Source organism: Asterias amurensis, chromosome 16 (assembly GCF_032118995.1).
Source record: "Asterias amurensis chromosome 16, ASM3211899v1".
Taxonomy (NCBI): Eukaryota; Metazoa; Echinodermata; class Asteroidea; order Forcipulatida; family Asteriidae; genus Asterias; species Asterias amurensis.
Genome location: NC_092663.1, coordinates 17,423,854 through 17,442,823, shown reverse-complemented (window position 1 = coordinate 17,442,823; position 18,970 = coordinate 17,423,854). Strand labels below are relative to the sequence as shown.

Below are 18,970 nucleotides of genomic sequence, written 5' to 3'. Positions count from 1 at the left end.
CCCCCCCTTCCCCATGAGAAAAAGAAGAACAAATCAAAGAACTTATGGATTGTGCGTTACTGGCGTTCCTGTCTTGGTGTTTATACACACTACACCATGCAATTATGGAGGAAATGAATAGTGGACGAGGAAGTCATATTGTAGGGAGAGCTTTATTTGTCTTAAATGAATAGTGGACGAGGAAGTCATATTGTGGGGAGAGCTTTATTTGTCTTACTGTTTACACTCACTTTGCCTGTAAGATCGTTCCCACGTGGCGTACCGACGACGTATTCGGGTCGGCTGTCACCGGCGAATTCCCCAAGAGTTACCGAATAACCTACATAGAGTCAAGATGAAGAAAATTATTAGCAATTTATGATCAATGTCTGAATACTATTTGGTTTTTACCATACATCGATGTATAAAATAACAAACCTGTGAAAATATGGGTTCAATTTGTCATTGAACTTGCAAGAAAATCAAAAAAAGCAACACCCTAATTGCACAAATGTTTGTGCTTTCAGAAGCCTGAGAAAGTCTCTCTCAATCTACAATACTTCAGAGGGAGTCATTTCATACAATCGTTTTGTACTATCAACAGCTCTCCATTGCTCCTTTCCCAAGTATGTTTTTATGCTAATATATATTTTGAGTAATTACCAAATGTGTCCAGTACCTTTAATAAGGGTAACTGGATACTCACTTGGTCATACTGCCTCATCAGTCAATATCATCTTACAACCGACCTCCTTCATCTAAATAAAGCATTTAATTCAACTCTACCTCAAAACAACTGAGACCATTTAGTAACAAGCATCTACAATATTTCTGGCTGCAATAAATATCACTTAAATAAAAACATGTCACAAAACCCCTAAAACAAGAAGATGAATTCAAATAAAATACCACACCATTGTTCTAAACCAAGTAGTCTGATTCGATTTCCCTGCATGTCAACTGTAGATTTTTGAATAATTTTTTATTTATATTTTCTATGCAAGTCCCCAGACACACAAGGCCTGAAGACCACGTCAAGGTGTGGGCTACAAATCAACTATTTTTCCAGGGGCCGTTTCCACCTACTCCTGGGGCTGACACAGGGTTACTCCCTTTACAGTTCATAATACGGGTATGTACGCTTGTGTATCATCCATCAGAAGCCTGGCTGGTAGAGCAGAAAGCACTACCTCCAGAAAATTAACATACATGTACATACAAATATTCTACACAGCTTGAAATGTGAACAAATAAAACTAAACGTGAGTTGAGTACTGCTATCAATGAACCCCACCCCTCAAATCAAGGGACCCTCATCCATCTACATCAATAAACTGGGAAAAGTCTTGCGCATATTCCATTATTGGGAACCGTTAAAGTTTGTTACCTTAATGCATTCAAGCAATGTGCATGGAACCAAAATGGTCCCCAAATTTTTAGAAAATATGCGCAACTTGCCAGTTTATTTATGTACAGATCTTAATTTGAGCAAAATAAAAGTAAAAGAAGATGGAACAACTGATGCATGAATATTTATATTGAATTTAGACACAGTACCTAGAGAGTGGTGTATTGTGTTTCAGAGTGATGGATATTATACATTTTCACTTGGATGATTAGACTAGCATTTCAGTTCCCAAAGTGTTAATACCTTTTTGGTAAGTTGATAAGTTTTTGACCATGACATGAAACCCTACTCACTGTGAATGAAGATGTATGTCATATAATTTACCTCTAGAAGTTTCAGCTTCATTAGTCGCCAAGTGTTTGAGAAAAATCACAGAGCAATGTTTTCAGGAGAGTAGCATAAATACAATGCACGTGCTCCTCAGCAAGGGAAGCTTTCTACCATCATTATCTTCATATCGTGAAAGTTTAACGTAAATCTGTGGACATTGTGTTTTGAGTCGTACAAAAAGTACCCAAACCCTTTAAACAGTACTTGCAAATATCTCAAAAATAGGGGACATATTACTCTTTGCAAAACATAACTGAACAATCTGTTACTTAATAAATAGCAAACAAATTGAGAGGAGGTATCAAAATGTATTTACATTAGGGACTATGTTGATCAAATAAGAGATGATGTAGGCATTGCAACAAAAAATGATTGTCAAATAACAACTGAAACTAAATACAGCTAACTATTATTTCATTATTGTTACTTGGCTTACTAGGCTTTCTAAAGGTCTGTATTAATGAATAGGTTCAGCACATGTCTCATGATATTCAATGCGTCTGACATTTCTAAAGCCATTTGCATTTTGTCTAAAGGGCAATATAAGACTGCAATGAATCCTACAACGCCTACAGCAACAATGTTTGCATTCTTGAATCATTTTATAAATATTCCGATATTTTATCCCCAAGTACTTGAAGACCAAACATGGAGCATCAAGTCACAAACTGATACCTACAAACACTAGTGATGAATGCTTAAACAATGTTAAGACTTGACTCATCTCTTCTGATAATGAAATTCTTCATACATAAATCTCCTCATTTACCTCCTTTATTAAAGAACAAAACATCTTCAAACTTCCCTCTGCCTGTCCACTCTCCCTGCCCCCTCTCCCTGCCCCTTCACCCACCTTGTATGTTTGTTCTGACTGTCTTTTAACATCGTCTTATCATAGTCTCCTATGATAATAAGAGCAATAAACTCCAAACGAGAAACTATTTTAAAATTATATCAAATGTGACATTTCAGACAGAAATATTTCAAGGGATGTTTTCTACTATCATCATCATTAGACTGTGTAAGATTTATGTAAATCTGTGATCTTAGACAAGTTTTTTTCTTATCAATTGTGTAATGTTCCTTTAAGGAGCCCAAAATGATTATCTCTTATTGGTTGGCAGACTCTGCACTATAGCAACATGAGACGACACCCAATCTATTATCTCTACATGGCCTTGAATTAGAGTTGTAAAGCATCGAAAATGTCAGCAATAACAACAAATGCATCACAGACAACTAGTCAATATTATGTGAAGGTCTATGAGACTCATCCACGATGCATGATTTATATATAGCACTCTGGATGCCCGTACAAGAGGTGTACATATCAGGTAGTTAAGTAAAGAGAAGATTGTTGTAATTTATGTTAGTTTTGCATCCACGGATAAATATTATTTGTTTTTACCCTGATGTGTATGTAAGCACTGTGTCAGTACTTTCCTGAGTGCTGTGAAAACAATCTACAGGTGGATTCAAACCCACAACCTTTGCATTGCTAGAATGCTAGAATATATCTCTTACCACTAGACCACCAAGCTGTCTAGAGGCAGTTTGAAGCAACGGTGTTTACAAAACTCTTGAAAACATACCTCTTCCATGTATAGTACTACTTCCCTGTGAAAACTTAAGCCCTTTTTTTTTACTTATCCCTTTCAAACATTGTTCTATGTAGGGCATGCTGTGATGTACTGTACTATGGTTGGCGACTAAAATACTAGTTATTATTATTATTAATGGTCTTAGTTATTAGTTTTGCCAACTTGTGGTGAGGTAATTGTCAATGTGTATGCTTACCTCTATAACTATCGTCAAACTCAGGAGACATTTCCCCAGTGCTGGCCGGTAGATCATTGGTCGTAAGATTCTGGACATAGATCTGACCTATAAGTAAGAAGTAGGTCAAGAAAGTCACATTAATTCATTAAGATTGGACAGGTTCAATCCAAGGGAAGATTGGACGGGTTTAATCCAAGGGAAATCTTGGACTGATCTAGTGAGGAAATAGAATAGTTATTATTAGATTTCCCACATTCGTTATTAATTAGATGCTCTATCTTAAAATAGCTCCATGACAAACACGACAGAGAATGCTGATAAAACTGAGACAATAACATATCTAAGAAAGGTCTCTTTCTTATCTCTCAAAAACAGTGCGTTGCAAGAAGAGTCGGACAGATATGGGTAAGAATCTGACAAACAAATTAAGCTTCAGAGGTTTCTTTGCAAAAACTATTTTAATGCTAAATTTAAGATTTTGAAATCTAAATTAATGGTAACAATTCCATTTCTTCACTAAGTATTGAAACAAGCACAGCAAATAAACAAGACCATCAATACAAATGAAAGCCTCAAGCTGTATTATTAAAAAACTTTGTCAACATGGATAACCTTTCCTGTAGTGACACAAGCAGGACATCCCGGGCCAGAGAAAAAACCCAAGAGTCCCTAGACACTGTTACCCACTTAATATCATTTGATCGGAACATTGTTGCTATTATTACATTGTCATAAATCCAATATCCCTACATCACTTAGTACTCTATGGTACATGTAGTTTATTTTTTATTTGTAGAACTCTACTCAACTCAAATAACTGAAAATTCAGTATAGTAGCTATTATTTGCATACTACTGACACCATACAGTTTGACCTGAGATTAACCTCTGACCTAAGGTCACTGCTCCATATACATGTATTTGACACCCATCTGTGATTTTCATCAAACTCAGTTAACAATCTGATCATCAATCAGTGTGACCTCGGTACACTATCCACTACATACAAGGCCCACTTCATAAAACAAGTAGAATACAAATGGAATTCTCTACACAATGAAACCACCTCTTCAGTTATTAGAGCCATGACCTTTGTTGACCCATCCTTGGTTTTGCGACCCTTTTAAAACACACTCAAATTGTCAGATTGAAGCATCCCTGACTCAGAGAGACTGACCTTGCATGAACAATAATAAACCTATAGTATCTGACAATGTGTAGAAACTTGCTATAGTTATCTACTGACAGCTTCAAGAACCATAAGAATGAACAAAGACAAATGACCTTCAAGCAGTAATTCCTTCCAGAATGACTTTAGTTAAAGATGATTAAATTCTAGAAAATACAACACTTGGTTGGGTCTGCACATGAAGGTAGTACATGTAGTAGGCTGGTCATGACACAGGACTTAGGTGTTTGCTAAAGGCAAAATATGCCTTTGGTTTTGGATGCATTCAATTGTTTGAATCCTTAACAATCAAACTAATAACATGTAAAAATGTCATTTCCAAGGAGGTAGCATCTTTGATATATTGCCAAAAATCTAGAGCTGCTATGTCCACGTAGGAAGAATAACCCTGTAGTTGAAACACACAATCTGAGAAACATTTTATCTCAGATTGAAATGTTCTTTAATCACTATCTCATATCCTTGAAGAAGGGAGATGTTTCCTATCAACAGCTGCAGTGCGTCTTACAAAGTCGGTTTCTATGCTCATTAGTTTGTGGAGCAATCACCGAAGGAATAGGCCTACACATTAACCAATTGTACAAAACAGAACTCTTGGCTGGGTCCCCACTCAGATCAGTTTCAATGCTGGCAATAAAGACTAAGGTGTTCAGACCCAAGGAGCAACTATTCCTAGCCAATGATTCGTCATCAATCAAGCAGTTGATGACATCTTAACAATATGAACAGGAAACATTCCCAAACCTTCAAGATTTATTTGCACAGTACATTGCCCAGAGAACACTGGAGGAAAAACCCATCAATATCCAGGAGACAGAAACCAAGTGCAGTATTTTATTACCCTGTTGTTGACTGAAGATGAAATTGTAATAGAATATAAGCAGTTTGAGGCTACCTCTAACATGAAATTATGCTTCTTCAGTTTTGTTGTCTACAAAAACTTTTTTGAAGGAGCAGAAAGCATATAATATGTACATTACCCAAGTTCTATAAAAACTGTCAGAACAGTAAATAATAATAATTGTTATATAAAAAGATACTTCTAAAGCCCCAAATTTGATAATAGCATCAAAGCACTTAATACAACCATAAGTAAAATGCAATCCACTCAACAAAAGTAATAATTCCCTTGATGTGCATACGCCACCATCACTAAGGAAAAACAATTGAAACCATCCAGAGGAGTGTGCGCTCAACGCACACACCTATCAGCCAATGAGAGGTCTTCCTTTGCCCACAGTGAGGGCGCTCTTTAAGAGTGTGATGACCCAATGCAAGGAGGTCTATTATTAGCCTGTCCCTCTAACATCACATTGAGACTAGATACCAGCAGAATTTTGCCATATTTACCTTTGACCTCTACACAGGCTGGTCTAGTTTATGCGCAGAGCTCCATCCTATGAAATACATGCCAAGCAATGCATACAATTTGTATGGATATTGCAGTATGCAAACAGAATTATGGGTACTCTCATTTCACGCATTGTGCATTTAACGCATTACGCACATTGGACAAATTCCGGCCGTACACGTCATTTGCATATTCTGATTCAATCAAATCACTGGGTTCGTAAGACTGATGCCTTTAAAACTTTATAAATTTACTCTATTTCTGAAACCTTGAATTCATCAATGAAATCTATCATCAAGTTCAGAACACTTGTTGCATATAAATGTAGAAAAGGGTTTAAATTAATTTCCCAAAAGATGGTTAAACAAACTTGTTTATTTTTTGTGTTAACCGACAGGTTAAACACATGTCTACAGAATGCTATGGAGAGCCACTTGTCACTACTGTGTAGGACATACTGTTTTTACCTCACAAGCATAATGTGTGCTTGAATATGCACATATCCGGCTGTAAACCCAAACCACGAACAGTACTCAGTTGTAAGGACCACACATGGGTATTGGTTGCGGTTTGTGACTAAGATGTCGCTAGCTTCTTGAGTAGTAAGAGGTAATTAAAGAAGGGAGACATTTCTTCAAGATGATACAGTATAAATCAGTCCAATCTACAAGAAGCCAACATAAATGTGACTTGGTCATCATATCAGGTTCCGAAGTTTGAGAGAAAATGGCTTGAGTGGTTGGTTTTATTGTATTCTCACTAAAGATGCCTGCTAGCAATTATTTATCATAATCAGTCATCATTTCTTAAAGATGAGGAGAGCACTTAAAGAGACAAGATGTCTTATAGAGATTGATCCTGCATAAACTTTACATATAGAAACTTTGGGCAAGGGATACTTTCTAAAAATAGATGAAGACAATAAGTGTGAGAATGTGAAGTGTTTTGTTTACTTCACAATGTACCTGTAAGGGGCAATTGAAGGTTTCAACCTGTGAGGCAATTAAATCGACAAGTGAGTAGACATTTAATTAATTCTGCCCTGCCGGCAAACCCAAGCAATCTCATTGGTCAGTTCACAAGCCCTGAATACAAGGTATGAATCAACGGATGGGTTGTATAGTGTTAAGGCAATGTGTAAGGTATCAGGGGTTGGTTTCACAAACAACTTAGGACTAGTCTTAACTTAGTAGTCCTAGGAGATATTACAAACTTGAGGCTAGTCCTAAGTTAGGCGAGTACCTCATCCTAACTGGAGATAAGACTACAATGCAGTCACTCTTTGTGAAATCCACCCCGGGTTGGCTCACTGGCTTCTTTCTTAACTTAGTAGTCCTAGGAGATATTACAAACTTGAGGCTAGTCCTAAGTTAGGCGAGTACCTCGTCTTAACTGGAGATAAGACTACAATGCAGTCACTCTTTGTGAAATCCACCCCAGGTTGGCTCACTGGCTTCTTTCTTAACTTAGTAGTCCTAGGAGATATTACAAACTTAAGGCTAGTCCTAAGTTAGGCGAGTACCTCGTCTTAACTGGAGATAAGACTACAATGCAGTCACTCTTTGTGAAATCCACCCCAGGTTGGCTCACTGGCTTCTTTCTTAACTTAGTAGTCCTAGGAGATATTACAAACTTGAGGCTAGTCCTAAGTTAGGCGAGTACCTCGTCCTTACTTGAGATAAGACTACAATGCAGTCACTCTTTGTGACATCCACCCCAGGTTGGCTCACTGGCTTCTTTCTTAACTTAGTAGTCCTAGGAGATATTACAAACTTGAGGCTAGTCCTAAGTTAGGCGAGTACCTCGTCCTTTCTTGAGATAAGACTACAATGCAATCACTCTTTGTGAAATCCACCCCAGGTTGGCTCAGTGGTTTCTTTGCAGCCTTTTCATCTCAGTGGACTTTGGTTAGAATACTACCTCAGACCAGAGACTTGTAATTACATGTAGATTGGGTTCTTATTCTTAGTCAATAACTAGTTGCGTGGGCTTCCCCGAGTCGGGTGTTTCCTCCCACATCTAAAACTAAACATTTCTTCTTGTTTCTAATTGAAAGACAAAGAGTGAATGAATTACGTTTACTATCATTATTTCCAAAAACCTTTCCATATCATTATTTCTATCAATTCGGTTACAATTCAGAAAGTGAAAGTTGCCTCAGGTAAACTGATTTCCTGCTTACCGTTTGACTTAATCTATTTGTGAAACTAAACTAAGAAGGCTATCTTAATGATTACTAAGAGAATGAAACCGCAACTCCTTGTAAGAAGATACCATCAACTTCCTTCTGACTTCCTCAAACCATAGAGAACACCCTCCAGTCACCCCCCTAAAGAAACAATGAAACAAACACCTCCAACGAACAAACAACAAGTCTCAAGAAGACACTTTTATCACTCTAAAAGCATGCACTGCATGTGTGTCATTTGTGAAATATGAAGCACCATTCCATTTCCTAAATATGTCAATTTTACAAATTAACAAATTAAATCAAAATCCATAGCTCTACATTTTGATTGAATCAATGACCCCTTTCCCAACCTCTGATCAAATAGAACTAAAATTGACCCACTTCTTCGTTTCCTTTACATTTCCAGATAAATATGTGCACTGAGATGAACACACATGTTGGGGGAAATTTTGTTGATCAAAATTATGCAGGATTTAAGATAAAACTGCCAGTGCAATATAATTTTTTTTTTTCAGATACTTTGTGAATTTCTTGCAGTATCTTTAGGGCCTGTGTGTATTGTCAACTTCAGATTATAACATAAAAATAGTAAACATTCAGCTGAAATAAACATTACATTTTTCCTAAGAAATGGACAGAATGTTTTTTTCCAATTTATCTCAAATTGGTGTTCTATTTTGGTTTTAATAGATGTTTTTCACAGAACTCGGGAAAGTAAACAGTGCACAGTACACATTTGGTGCAATTAAAAAATAAAAATAGTAGTTTGTTTTTCATGACATCATCCAGGGTTTCTAAGAAACATGACGTCGTACAATGAGAATAAAATTGACAGAGGATGATCAACAAATTTCTTCTTAAGATGTTTGCATCGTGACATTCTCCAGATCAGTTATTTGAAGATTTCATATTAACAGCTGTTACAGGCACTTGAGCTAATTACTAGTAATGATCAATACATCCTGTGTACATAACTGCTCTCATAAAGGTACAATCTTAGTTGGGAAAAACCCTGGAAATTTATCTAAAAGATGTGAGTACTCAGTCTTGGAAAAGACTTAAAAAAGACTTACACAGAATTCCAAGACTGAAACTGCATGTAGTTTAGATTTCTCCTAAATTCATAAAATAACACTAGATACAAGTTTCTGTTTCAATATTTACTTGTATTTTGTTCAATTACCTTTTAACTTGTCTTTAACACACATTTGCTTTAATGCACTTTCAGAAACATTCAAGAAACACACCATGGAAACAAAGTAGTATTGTCTTATTGAAATGAATAACCATAACACATATTGTTTTTATGGAGTGTATGTATACTTTAGTAATTGTTAAGTAATCTTAACCTTTAAACTCTGAATAGTTTAGCATCTTGTAAATGAGGTTTGAAGAAGTAGCAGGAATATCACGCCTGATATTATCACTGTATGAGAAGTGATTCATGTTTACGCCTCAGATTCGAATGCTTACAAGTTTCATTAAGTGATTAAAGTCTGCTTTGAAGTCATCTCTGGTTTCATTTCCATAAAACACGTTGTGTAATAAAACATACCACTAATAATAAGCACATCCCTTTAAGATTGGACGTATGTTCCCTCTAAGAGCAAAGCAGGCGTCACACGTAATTACCCACACCCATCATGTTTATAGACCACCTGATCCTTGGTGTTTACCATCCCCTCGAGGGCTTCCCCGGTCCCCTAATCTAACACCTGTGACGTTTTATCACTCAGGGTGGATATTACTATTACTTGTCATATTTAAAGTGACGGGAACCAGTTACTGCCATGTTGGTTTTGTGTCAAGGCAAGATTGTTTGAATGCTTTTGGTGCTATATTTAGTAACGTCCTGAACTTCATTTTGCTCTTTTCACTTTGTTTTCACTATTTCTTTTCGTCCAAAATGACTTTTTATAACACCTTGAACTTTGTTATCAATGGTGACTTTTTGTGTTACTGAAAATCACTGTGACATTGAAAATTCTGGTGTTTTTTTTATACCTTTTAGACCTACATATAAAACATTGCAATCTGGCGACTTTTCTGAAGTAAGAACAAGTATCTTCAAAACACTCAAACAGGGCCTAATGGCTCAGCTTGCCTTACCGCCGAGTTCTACAATTGCTTTCTTCGCTTTAAAGGCTGGTGCCAAATTTCTGTGCTAGCTGTGTAAGCAAAGAACGCCTAGTACCGTGGAAAACACACACACCCTTCTAATGTCTTGCTTACCTATGAAATACAAACGGCATAAGCGAAATTCCCTGCTTCTGTAAGAACTGTTTCTTTTCTCTCCATAAGCAGAGCCATGAAATTGGGCCGGTCGTTTCCACAGCAGGCATAAAGAACTTTGGTAAGTTAATAATTACTCTGATGGATACCAGTCATTGTCAGCTTTTGTCCGACGATCAAATCACAAAATCAAAAACACAAGTAACTTGTCCCGGTAAAAACAAACAAAACAAGAGATTCTAGACAATAACTGTTTGTCTGTCTTATAGGAAACTGTAATTTGTCAAACAGTGTTTAGGTTGTGGGTGTGAAGGGTACCAGCCATATAATGCATAAGAGGTCACGTCCGAGGGTAGGAACCATCCACTTAATCGTTAATGGATGAGGTAATTGAAGTGGGTTTGTGTTCTCATTGCACACTAAGGGTGGGGGCTGCATGCTTCTATTCTTTAAAGGTAACCAAACTATCCATTTAGGCTGTGTTGTTATTTAGCCTAAGCAAAAGACTCTGCTAGGGTTGAAACATCAGCTGCTGATTTCACCAAACTCTTCCTAATCTTAGGGCTTAGGAAGAGTTAAGTTCTGTATCTGAAGACGTTAGGACGCATTGAACCCATCCTAAGTTAGGATGAGTTACTCGTCCTAACTCGAGAAAGGAGTAATCCTAGCGTTTCGTGAAATCGGCTGCAGGCCATTTACTATTTTTTTAAAATTTATCCCAAAAGCTAGTTTTTTTTCTCCAAACCAAGTTTTGTTTAAACTTGTAATGCACAGCAGTCTTTATCATAACTTAAATTGTTAAAAGAAAATATTTTAAAAAAGAGTTCTTACCTTGTAAGTAGTAGCTTCCAGCGGCTCCCATTAATAGTAAGTCATCCTACAAGATAGACAAGATGGAAATCAAATCAAATACACAAACCTACAAGACTTGGAAAATGTAAACTTTATTGTCCTTTAAGTTGCCATTCGGAATAGTCAATATTACAAAAATAAATTTGTTTTCTCAAAACTGTTTTTACCTAACCACCCACCCTTAATTCTGATTTTCAAATATTGAGTGGCTTTATGCCATAATCTCTGCACTGAAGAACAAAGTAATGACTCAAATAAGACAAATATTATTTAAGATCATGGCTTTTCCTGGATTAAACAAGAAACTTTCACTATTTGCTTCAATCAGGAATGAAATTGACGAGTTCGGCCAGCTGAGTATCTTGTCTTATGTTTCCTTTGTTTTGTATATCCTTGCTCAATGGTGCTGGTTTTCACCAGATGGAGTTTTCCTCCCACATCTAAAAAATGATTTTTTTTTTTTTTTTTTGAGCCACCAATCCACAATCTTGAAGGAAAAAAGTTAAAATTTGTAAACTTTGCCAATTCTGAATGGCCTCTAGGAGTCACTTTAAATCAGTGATGTAAGACATGCCCACAACCTCAGCGCAGTCTCTCACATTAACAGACATTCTCTTTACATCTTAAACCTGTCCTGTTAGATAGCACTGTTTATCCACAACACCATGCCTCTGGGAGTCAACAAAATCGATTCAAGCAAATACGCAACCTGGGTAAAAACAGAACTGGATTGTGTCGAGGACATTGTTCAACCAATGCACGCTGAATTCAGGCTAACCCATTTCTGGTTGGCATGTATTAAATCAACCATACCATGATTAACTTGAGCTGAGGTTAAAGCCTTTGTGAGAAACGGCTCTGCACAATCTGAATTGAGTTCCAAATGACGTCAAATGTCAAAGGTATTTTATTCACCCTTCATTGTGACGATATCGGAAATCATCTTAAGCCATGGGGAAATCCCTCTAAAGTCAGACCTTCTACTGAATTTTGTTGTAAAGAGATTGCTCCGGTGTGAGGCTACATGACCTAAGCTTTAAGAGTTCAGAACAATTAAAGACAAATCCGTCAGATGGATACAACTTGTGGATTCTTCTCCTTGACAGAAGGTTTTTTTATTCATGGCTGTGTTGTTCCAGCTTCCTTCATAACATTAAGAGTTAGGAACAATTAAAGACAAATCCGTCTGATGGAAACGACGGTGGATTTTACTCCTTGATAGGTTTAATTCATGGCTGTGTTGTTCCAGCTTCCTTCAAAACATTAAGAGTTAGGAATAATTAAAGACAAATCCGTCTGATGAAAACGACCAGTGGATTCTTCTCTTTGATAGAAGGTTTAATTCATGGCTGTTTTGTTCCAGCTTCCTTCCATAACACCTTGCCCTTTCAATAACGTTTTGTTCTTCTCAATTATGATAGATTACTTGCACCTTTAGTTTCAACCATCTGCGATGGATCTAAATACAGATTATTAACATAAGTGTTCAAGTATGCATGCAACCACACCCTACTCCTACAATTTCAAGATATGTAATTGGAAACACTGCACTTTTTCCATAAACTCATTCAATTTTAATGCATTCCAGACACAGCATAACAAGGCTTTAATTGGAGAAACTAGAGTTATTAATAACACTAGTTTGGCTGACTGCACCTTTAAGTTTAGACAAATTTACATTATCCTTCTCATTCAAGCCTCCTACATATTTTTTTTTTTTCTTTTTTTTTTTCCCCATTTTTGTTAGTGTCATTTTAATGAACTTGTGGAGCGTAATAAAATAACGATACAAAATAATAATTATTTATTAAAGGCTTAATTATTATTTTTGAATAGATATTAAAATTTGGGAATACTCACTTTGGCAATTTCCACACTTAAACCCGCTTGGCAATGGGTAACCTTAGCGAACCCCCACTGTTTCACTGAAGAGAAAAGGAGAGAAAAAAACACCTGATAAACTTTCTTTCATCAAACATTGAATTAAGAATTGAATTAAATTTAGGCACCTGCAATTCTTAAAGAAACAAGGGAGGCAACATATTATTAGTCAGAGGGGTGTCTGGGTGTCATTAAGACACCCCGTCTTAAATTTGAACACCCTGTTTTATCCGTCATGTACATGCAAATATATTGTTGGTAAACAATTTGTCACTCATTTTTTTAATTTTCAGCAAATTTGTACCCTTTTTTACAAAATCCTTACTGAAGCCTTGAGAGGAGGGAGACCAAAACCTTATTCAATTAAATTCAGTTTAATTAAATTAAATTTAATTAAATTATATTAATTCATCACAGTTTACAAGAACAAAGTGAAAGTGTTTTCCTTTGTGTACACTAAAAGTTTCAAATTTAAAAACAAAATTACAAATTTAAAGCATATTCTTTTACTCTAAGAATATCAATTTCCTAAAATGAGACTTCCCCTTTAAGGACAAACTGAAATTATATTATTGAGTTCTTTACCTCACTGAACACAGCCCGGAATTTCTAACGTCTAAATGTGCTTTAAATGAGAAATCTTTGGCTGACCTTGTTACGGTCTATTACATATATTGTACACATCATATTACTGCATGAATTGTCAGCTGCTTTACAGCACTCCCTAAAGGCAAACAACAACACACCCCCCCCCTCTCCACCTACCCCCAAAGGAAACCAGGCAAATACAAACTCATCACATCCTTGCAGATACATCTTTTAAAGGTCTCATAATCTGTTTTAATGTGTTTGTTTGTCTATTTGTTTGTTGGGCTGTTTATTGGGATGTGTGTTTGTTTGCTTGTTTGTTTGTTTACTGCAAATCTCGACTAAATTTGGGCTCAACTGGTGTTTGACGTTGCATGATCATAATAATGAAAGAAAAAACATCATTGATGAACAAATTGTTGTGCTTTCAGATGACTGAGAAATGCTTCAGGCCTAAAGTCTTTTATCAGATTCAAATATTTGAGTGCTTTCCAAAATTAAATTACTTTAGAGCTTCAGAGGGAGCCGTTTCTCACAATATTTTACTATCAACAATTCTCCATAGCTTGTTACCAAGGCCAACATATATGTTTTAGGCTAACATATATTTTTTCAGTGATTACCAAATGAATCCAGTGCCTTTAACTGGGATGCTATAATCATAGAACGAAGGAAAATCTAGCTAGTTGCTTCTCCAAGCATCTGCAAAAATTAGACACCTGTTTAATATAGGACGGCTCCTGATGATGGAACTGAATTGAACACTGAGTGTATTAACCAAGGCACCTGTCTCCTCATTGTTTCCCTGTAGGTACAAACAGCTTAGGGCTGTGTAAACCTCGCTCTGCAAACCTTGCTGTGCAAACCCTCTCTCAAACAAACCATCCCTCCAACAAACTCATCTTAAAGGATCAGAACAAACCGATAAAATCTCAGTAGATTCAGCCGTACTTCTTCACAATCAAAGTAAAAATCGAGCGAAGTTTGTTTCATTATACTTTCTGATAGAAAACAACAAACGAAAGTATTCAAGGAGGCTAGTCAGGTTGGAGCTCCAAGAATAGAGCCGGCTCTGCAGGGCATGACATTAAGACTGGACTGCATGCCCATGGCCAGTGATTTTAGTGTCAGGCCAGTAAACTCAGGATTGGACAAGTCTGGTGGTCTTGTGTTTTTCAATTGAATAAAATACCTCATTCTAATATCTTTGTCGAACTGTCGACTGTGATTTTGATATCTATCTTTCATTTCCAAGGAAGAGGGAGACAGTACAAACTAATTAGCATAACGATAAACCTTAAACAATTTTCTAATTTTGAATTAACCCTTGTCTAACCCTGAGCAGTAATCTTCCAAGTGCTATCAATGATTAGAAAGGTTTTATCTTCTCATCAACAAACATCTTAGGAAAGCAGTCAGCAGGCTGACGGCTCTTATCTTTCTTAAACACAAGATGCTTTTATTTTCTCTTTTGACAACCAAGAATGACAGCTGTTTCTTTTAGTTTCATTCTCAATAATCAAAAGAGAAGATTGTTTTGAATTTCAACAGAATCCATGGAATTGGTTGTGTTTTCACTGCTTGATGAATTTCAACAGAATCCATGGAATTGGTTGTGTTTTCACTGCTTGATGAGCAGGAAGTCATTTGTCTGTTAAATCAAAAATTAAAATGTTCTGTGTTTTAAATTTTAAACCTTCCCTTAAAAAAGGATCAACAATGTCAAATCTCCTTAAAAGAGCACTGATTTTACATGTGAGTTTGAAAGCTTCAAAGTGTACCTTGTAATTCACTATAAATATTATCACACACGCAAAACCAAAAGGCGCAAAATACAACATTTATGCATGTAGCGGTTCTATAAGATACAGCGCTATAACAAAATTGAAATACAATGTTGTTCCACTGAAAGAACAAATTGTTTATTTTTTGCAACTAATTTGTTTCAAGTACCCGTATGTGTATTTCAAAAAGTAGTTCAAAAAAATAAATAAAAATGTGCACGATACTCTTTAAATTTAATTCAATTAATCTTACTGTCAAAATCTTGAAATCCAAAAGCGTTTTAATGACAATACCCAAGATTGATTACTATTGGGGGAAAAGTTTATAAGATTCATTCATATCGAGTTCAAACCAATCCCAATCCAACATATTAATATTTTTCTCTGGAATCAAGGGAACTGAAATTTGAACACTTCCACAAATTGAATCACAACATGATTATTTTGATTGGAGCAATCATGAACACCCGATATGTTGGCACAAACTACCTGACAAAACATCAACCCATTTTGGATTGTTTTCATTCAAATCATTGAATTTAATGAAATTCTCACATGCGAGCATTTTCATTTTAAACTAGAGGTCTGAAATGAATGGAATTACTTAACTCTCTGAACAGGCAACTCAATGCATGATACTTCACGCTCTGTCCTTACTCTATGTTCATACAGGCAATAAAGGTGCCCTTGAAATACTCCCAGTACAAGGAGAAAATGCCTTGGTGCCCTTGCCCTTTCAAACACGAAGCACACAGGCCTGCCCATGGATGTGGACCAATAATATCGATAACACATCATACACAACTGATATACAGTGTGTGTGTACATCACCCAGCAATCACTCTCCTACCCATTAAAACCTCTTTCCAGTAAAACTACCCGTCTATTTGTTGTTAGAGTGAGCAGAGAGTACTCTGCCCATTTTCAACTTAGTGCTTCTACAAACATCAAAAGAAAGCCAGCCCAGCGTTTAGTGCTATGATACATACATCCACCCTCCACAACTCACAATTTGGAGAAATTGGCAGTTCCCATCTTAAGACAATCCCTTAGAGACAACCATAGGTGTCCAATTACAAGACAACCTTTCAATCCTATCACTCAAGCAATGAGTACTAGATGGATCCACCGCCAGACGATACGGCTCATCATCACTAGAAAAATGATTTGGGAAGGGGGGGGGGGCCTACGAGCCAACTAATTCATAATTATCAGCAAAATAGGAATCTGAAGAGGGGGAACTTTAAGATGCAGGAGTAGTAGGGAGGAGGGTTCATGGAGTTTAAATAAACACCTTCCTACAACACAGGAGACTCCTACAAGTCAAGTGTGCCTTTAAGACGGAAATCTAAACTTCTTATAATGTTGCTGTACTTCTGTCTGGCATCCACGGTGGTCTTAAAGGAAAAGTATTCCTTTGGTTATTGAAACCGCTCAATTGTTTTAAAGGCAGTGGACACTATTGGTAATTACTCAAAATAATTATTGGCATAAAACCTTACTTTGTAACGAGTAATGGGTAGAGGTTGGTGGTATAAAACATTGTGAGAAACGGCTCCCTCTGAAGTGCCATAGTTTTCAAGAAAGAAGTAATTTTCCACGACATTGATTTCGAGACCTCAAGTTAAGAACTTGAGGTGTCGAAATCAACCATCTAAACGCACACAACTTCGTGTGACAAGGGTGTTTTTTTCTTTCATTATTATCTCGCAAGTTCCATGACCGATTGAGTTCAAATTTTCTCAGGTTTGTTATTTTATGCATATGTTGAGATACACCAACTGTGAAGGCTAGTCTTTGACAATTACCACAATAGTGTCCACTGCCTTCAATCCTGTTTAAATGTAGATATACAATAAACCTAACAAGTGAAAATTTAATTTCAAATGTTGGTCGAGTTTTTGAGGTATCGCTGAAAAACCAGTCGCATGTCGAGATGCAGTAAGAAATCCCTAAATAGGAATACACAATGTGAGAAGTGTTACTGCAGTACAGTTACCAAGTTTTAGTTGCCATTCATTTCAAGGCTGATTACCAAACATATACTCTTCCTTTAAAACATATCAATATAAAACAATCCTTTTAGACAAGCACAATAAATTGTGGGAAGTGCATGTACTTTTCCTGAGGGGAATTCTGACATTCTGTCTGGCAGGTTTCAATTCCTTTGATAGAATGTAACTTTCCACTCTATAGAACTCATAAATGTTGTGGTCGAAAAGGTTCAAAGCTACCTTCAATTTAATAATTTCAGTTTCTTTCAGGTGAGAATAATTTAGAGAGAAAATACAAATTAATAAAGGAGTTGGTGAAGTTTTTATTTACTGAAATAATAATATAACAAAATTGAGCCTACATGTGTAATAATAGAAATTATATAAAAATGAAGAAAAAAAACTCTTTTGAAATTACTGCAAATAATACTTTTGTAAGACCCTTTTGTATAAATATCTCAGCAAAGATACTGTAAATCTATAAGGTTACCGTTCAATACAAACCCTAGCCCGAGGTGAATAGAGAGCCAGAAATTGCTACAGGCTCGTAAATAAATCTTCCTTCAAGCATAAAGTTGCGAGGCAGGAAGGAAGAAAGAAAAAAAAGAAATCGATGATCAACTTTGACTAATCCTGATGCCAGTCTGTACATGTAACACAAGCTGAATTCACTCTATTCAGAATTGCAAGCTACCAAGAAACAACAAGCTAAGCAAACCCCTTAGGGACTATTACACCTGTGTCTAAGTCTAATGAGACTTTTAGCAATTAAGATAATACAGGTGTATATAGTAAGCCAAGTCAAGATTGTGGTTTCAACCATTTGAGTCATACCTAGTGTACATGTACGTGTACAACTTGAAATCTGAACTTATCGGCATTCAGGTGCACGTTGCTGACAACTTGACGTGCCGCGCCGTTCAAAACAAGTTTATCTCTACGTATGCCGTTCATCGCCTTGACAACCACAGTGCTTAAATGCCACAGTGTCTCACAACGACTCTTTAAAAGTTCATGCGAATTCTCCCTTTAGACTTTGAGGTGCAGTAAGATGGTGCAGTCAGACGTGCATCTTCGCACTCGATCACTCAACCGGTCAAGGATGCTGTGTTTTTTAATACTTGTATTGATCTAGCCTGACATAAAACACATGGCTTTGTGATTACCGAGGCTTGTATCTAAAATCCATGAAATTAAAGCCGTATTTATATCATAGCACAACACGTACACACGTTGGATGGCAGCAATGGAAGCAAATTAGTTGCATAAATGCACGCATTTCAAATGAAGTGTATACGGCAGAAAAACCACAGGCCGTGCTAAAAATAACACCATCCAATTCAATAACACACCCAACCACTTCATGACCCCAAATACCTCATGTTTTTTAAAGAAGAGCATAACAACTGAGTA

General features: G+C 36.5%; 1 protein-coding gene across 1 annotated transcript in view; it reads right to left on the bottom strand.

Moving 5' to 3' along the window:
- The window catches only part of LOC139949065 (integrin alpha-8-like), a 68,652-nt gene that overhangs the window by 19,031 nt on the left and 30,651 nt on the right, over nucleotides 1-18,970 (bottom strand). The window contains exons 5-8 of the mRNA XM_071947467.1: nucleotides 13,171-13,235; nucleotides 11,290-11,335; nucleotides 3,515-3,601; nucleotides 231-319 (exon numbers count right to left, since the gene is read on the bottom strand). Of these exons, the coding sequence (XP_071803568.1) occupies nucleotides 231-319; nucleotides 3,515-3,601; nucleotides 11,290-11,335; nucleotides 13,171-13,235 (287 nt within the window). The remainder of the gene's footprint in view (nucleotides 1-230; nucleotides 320-3,514; nucleotides 3,602-11,289; nucleotides 11,336-13,170; nucleotides 13,236-18,970) is intronic.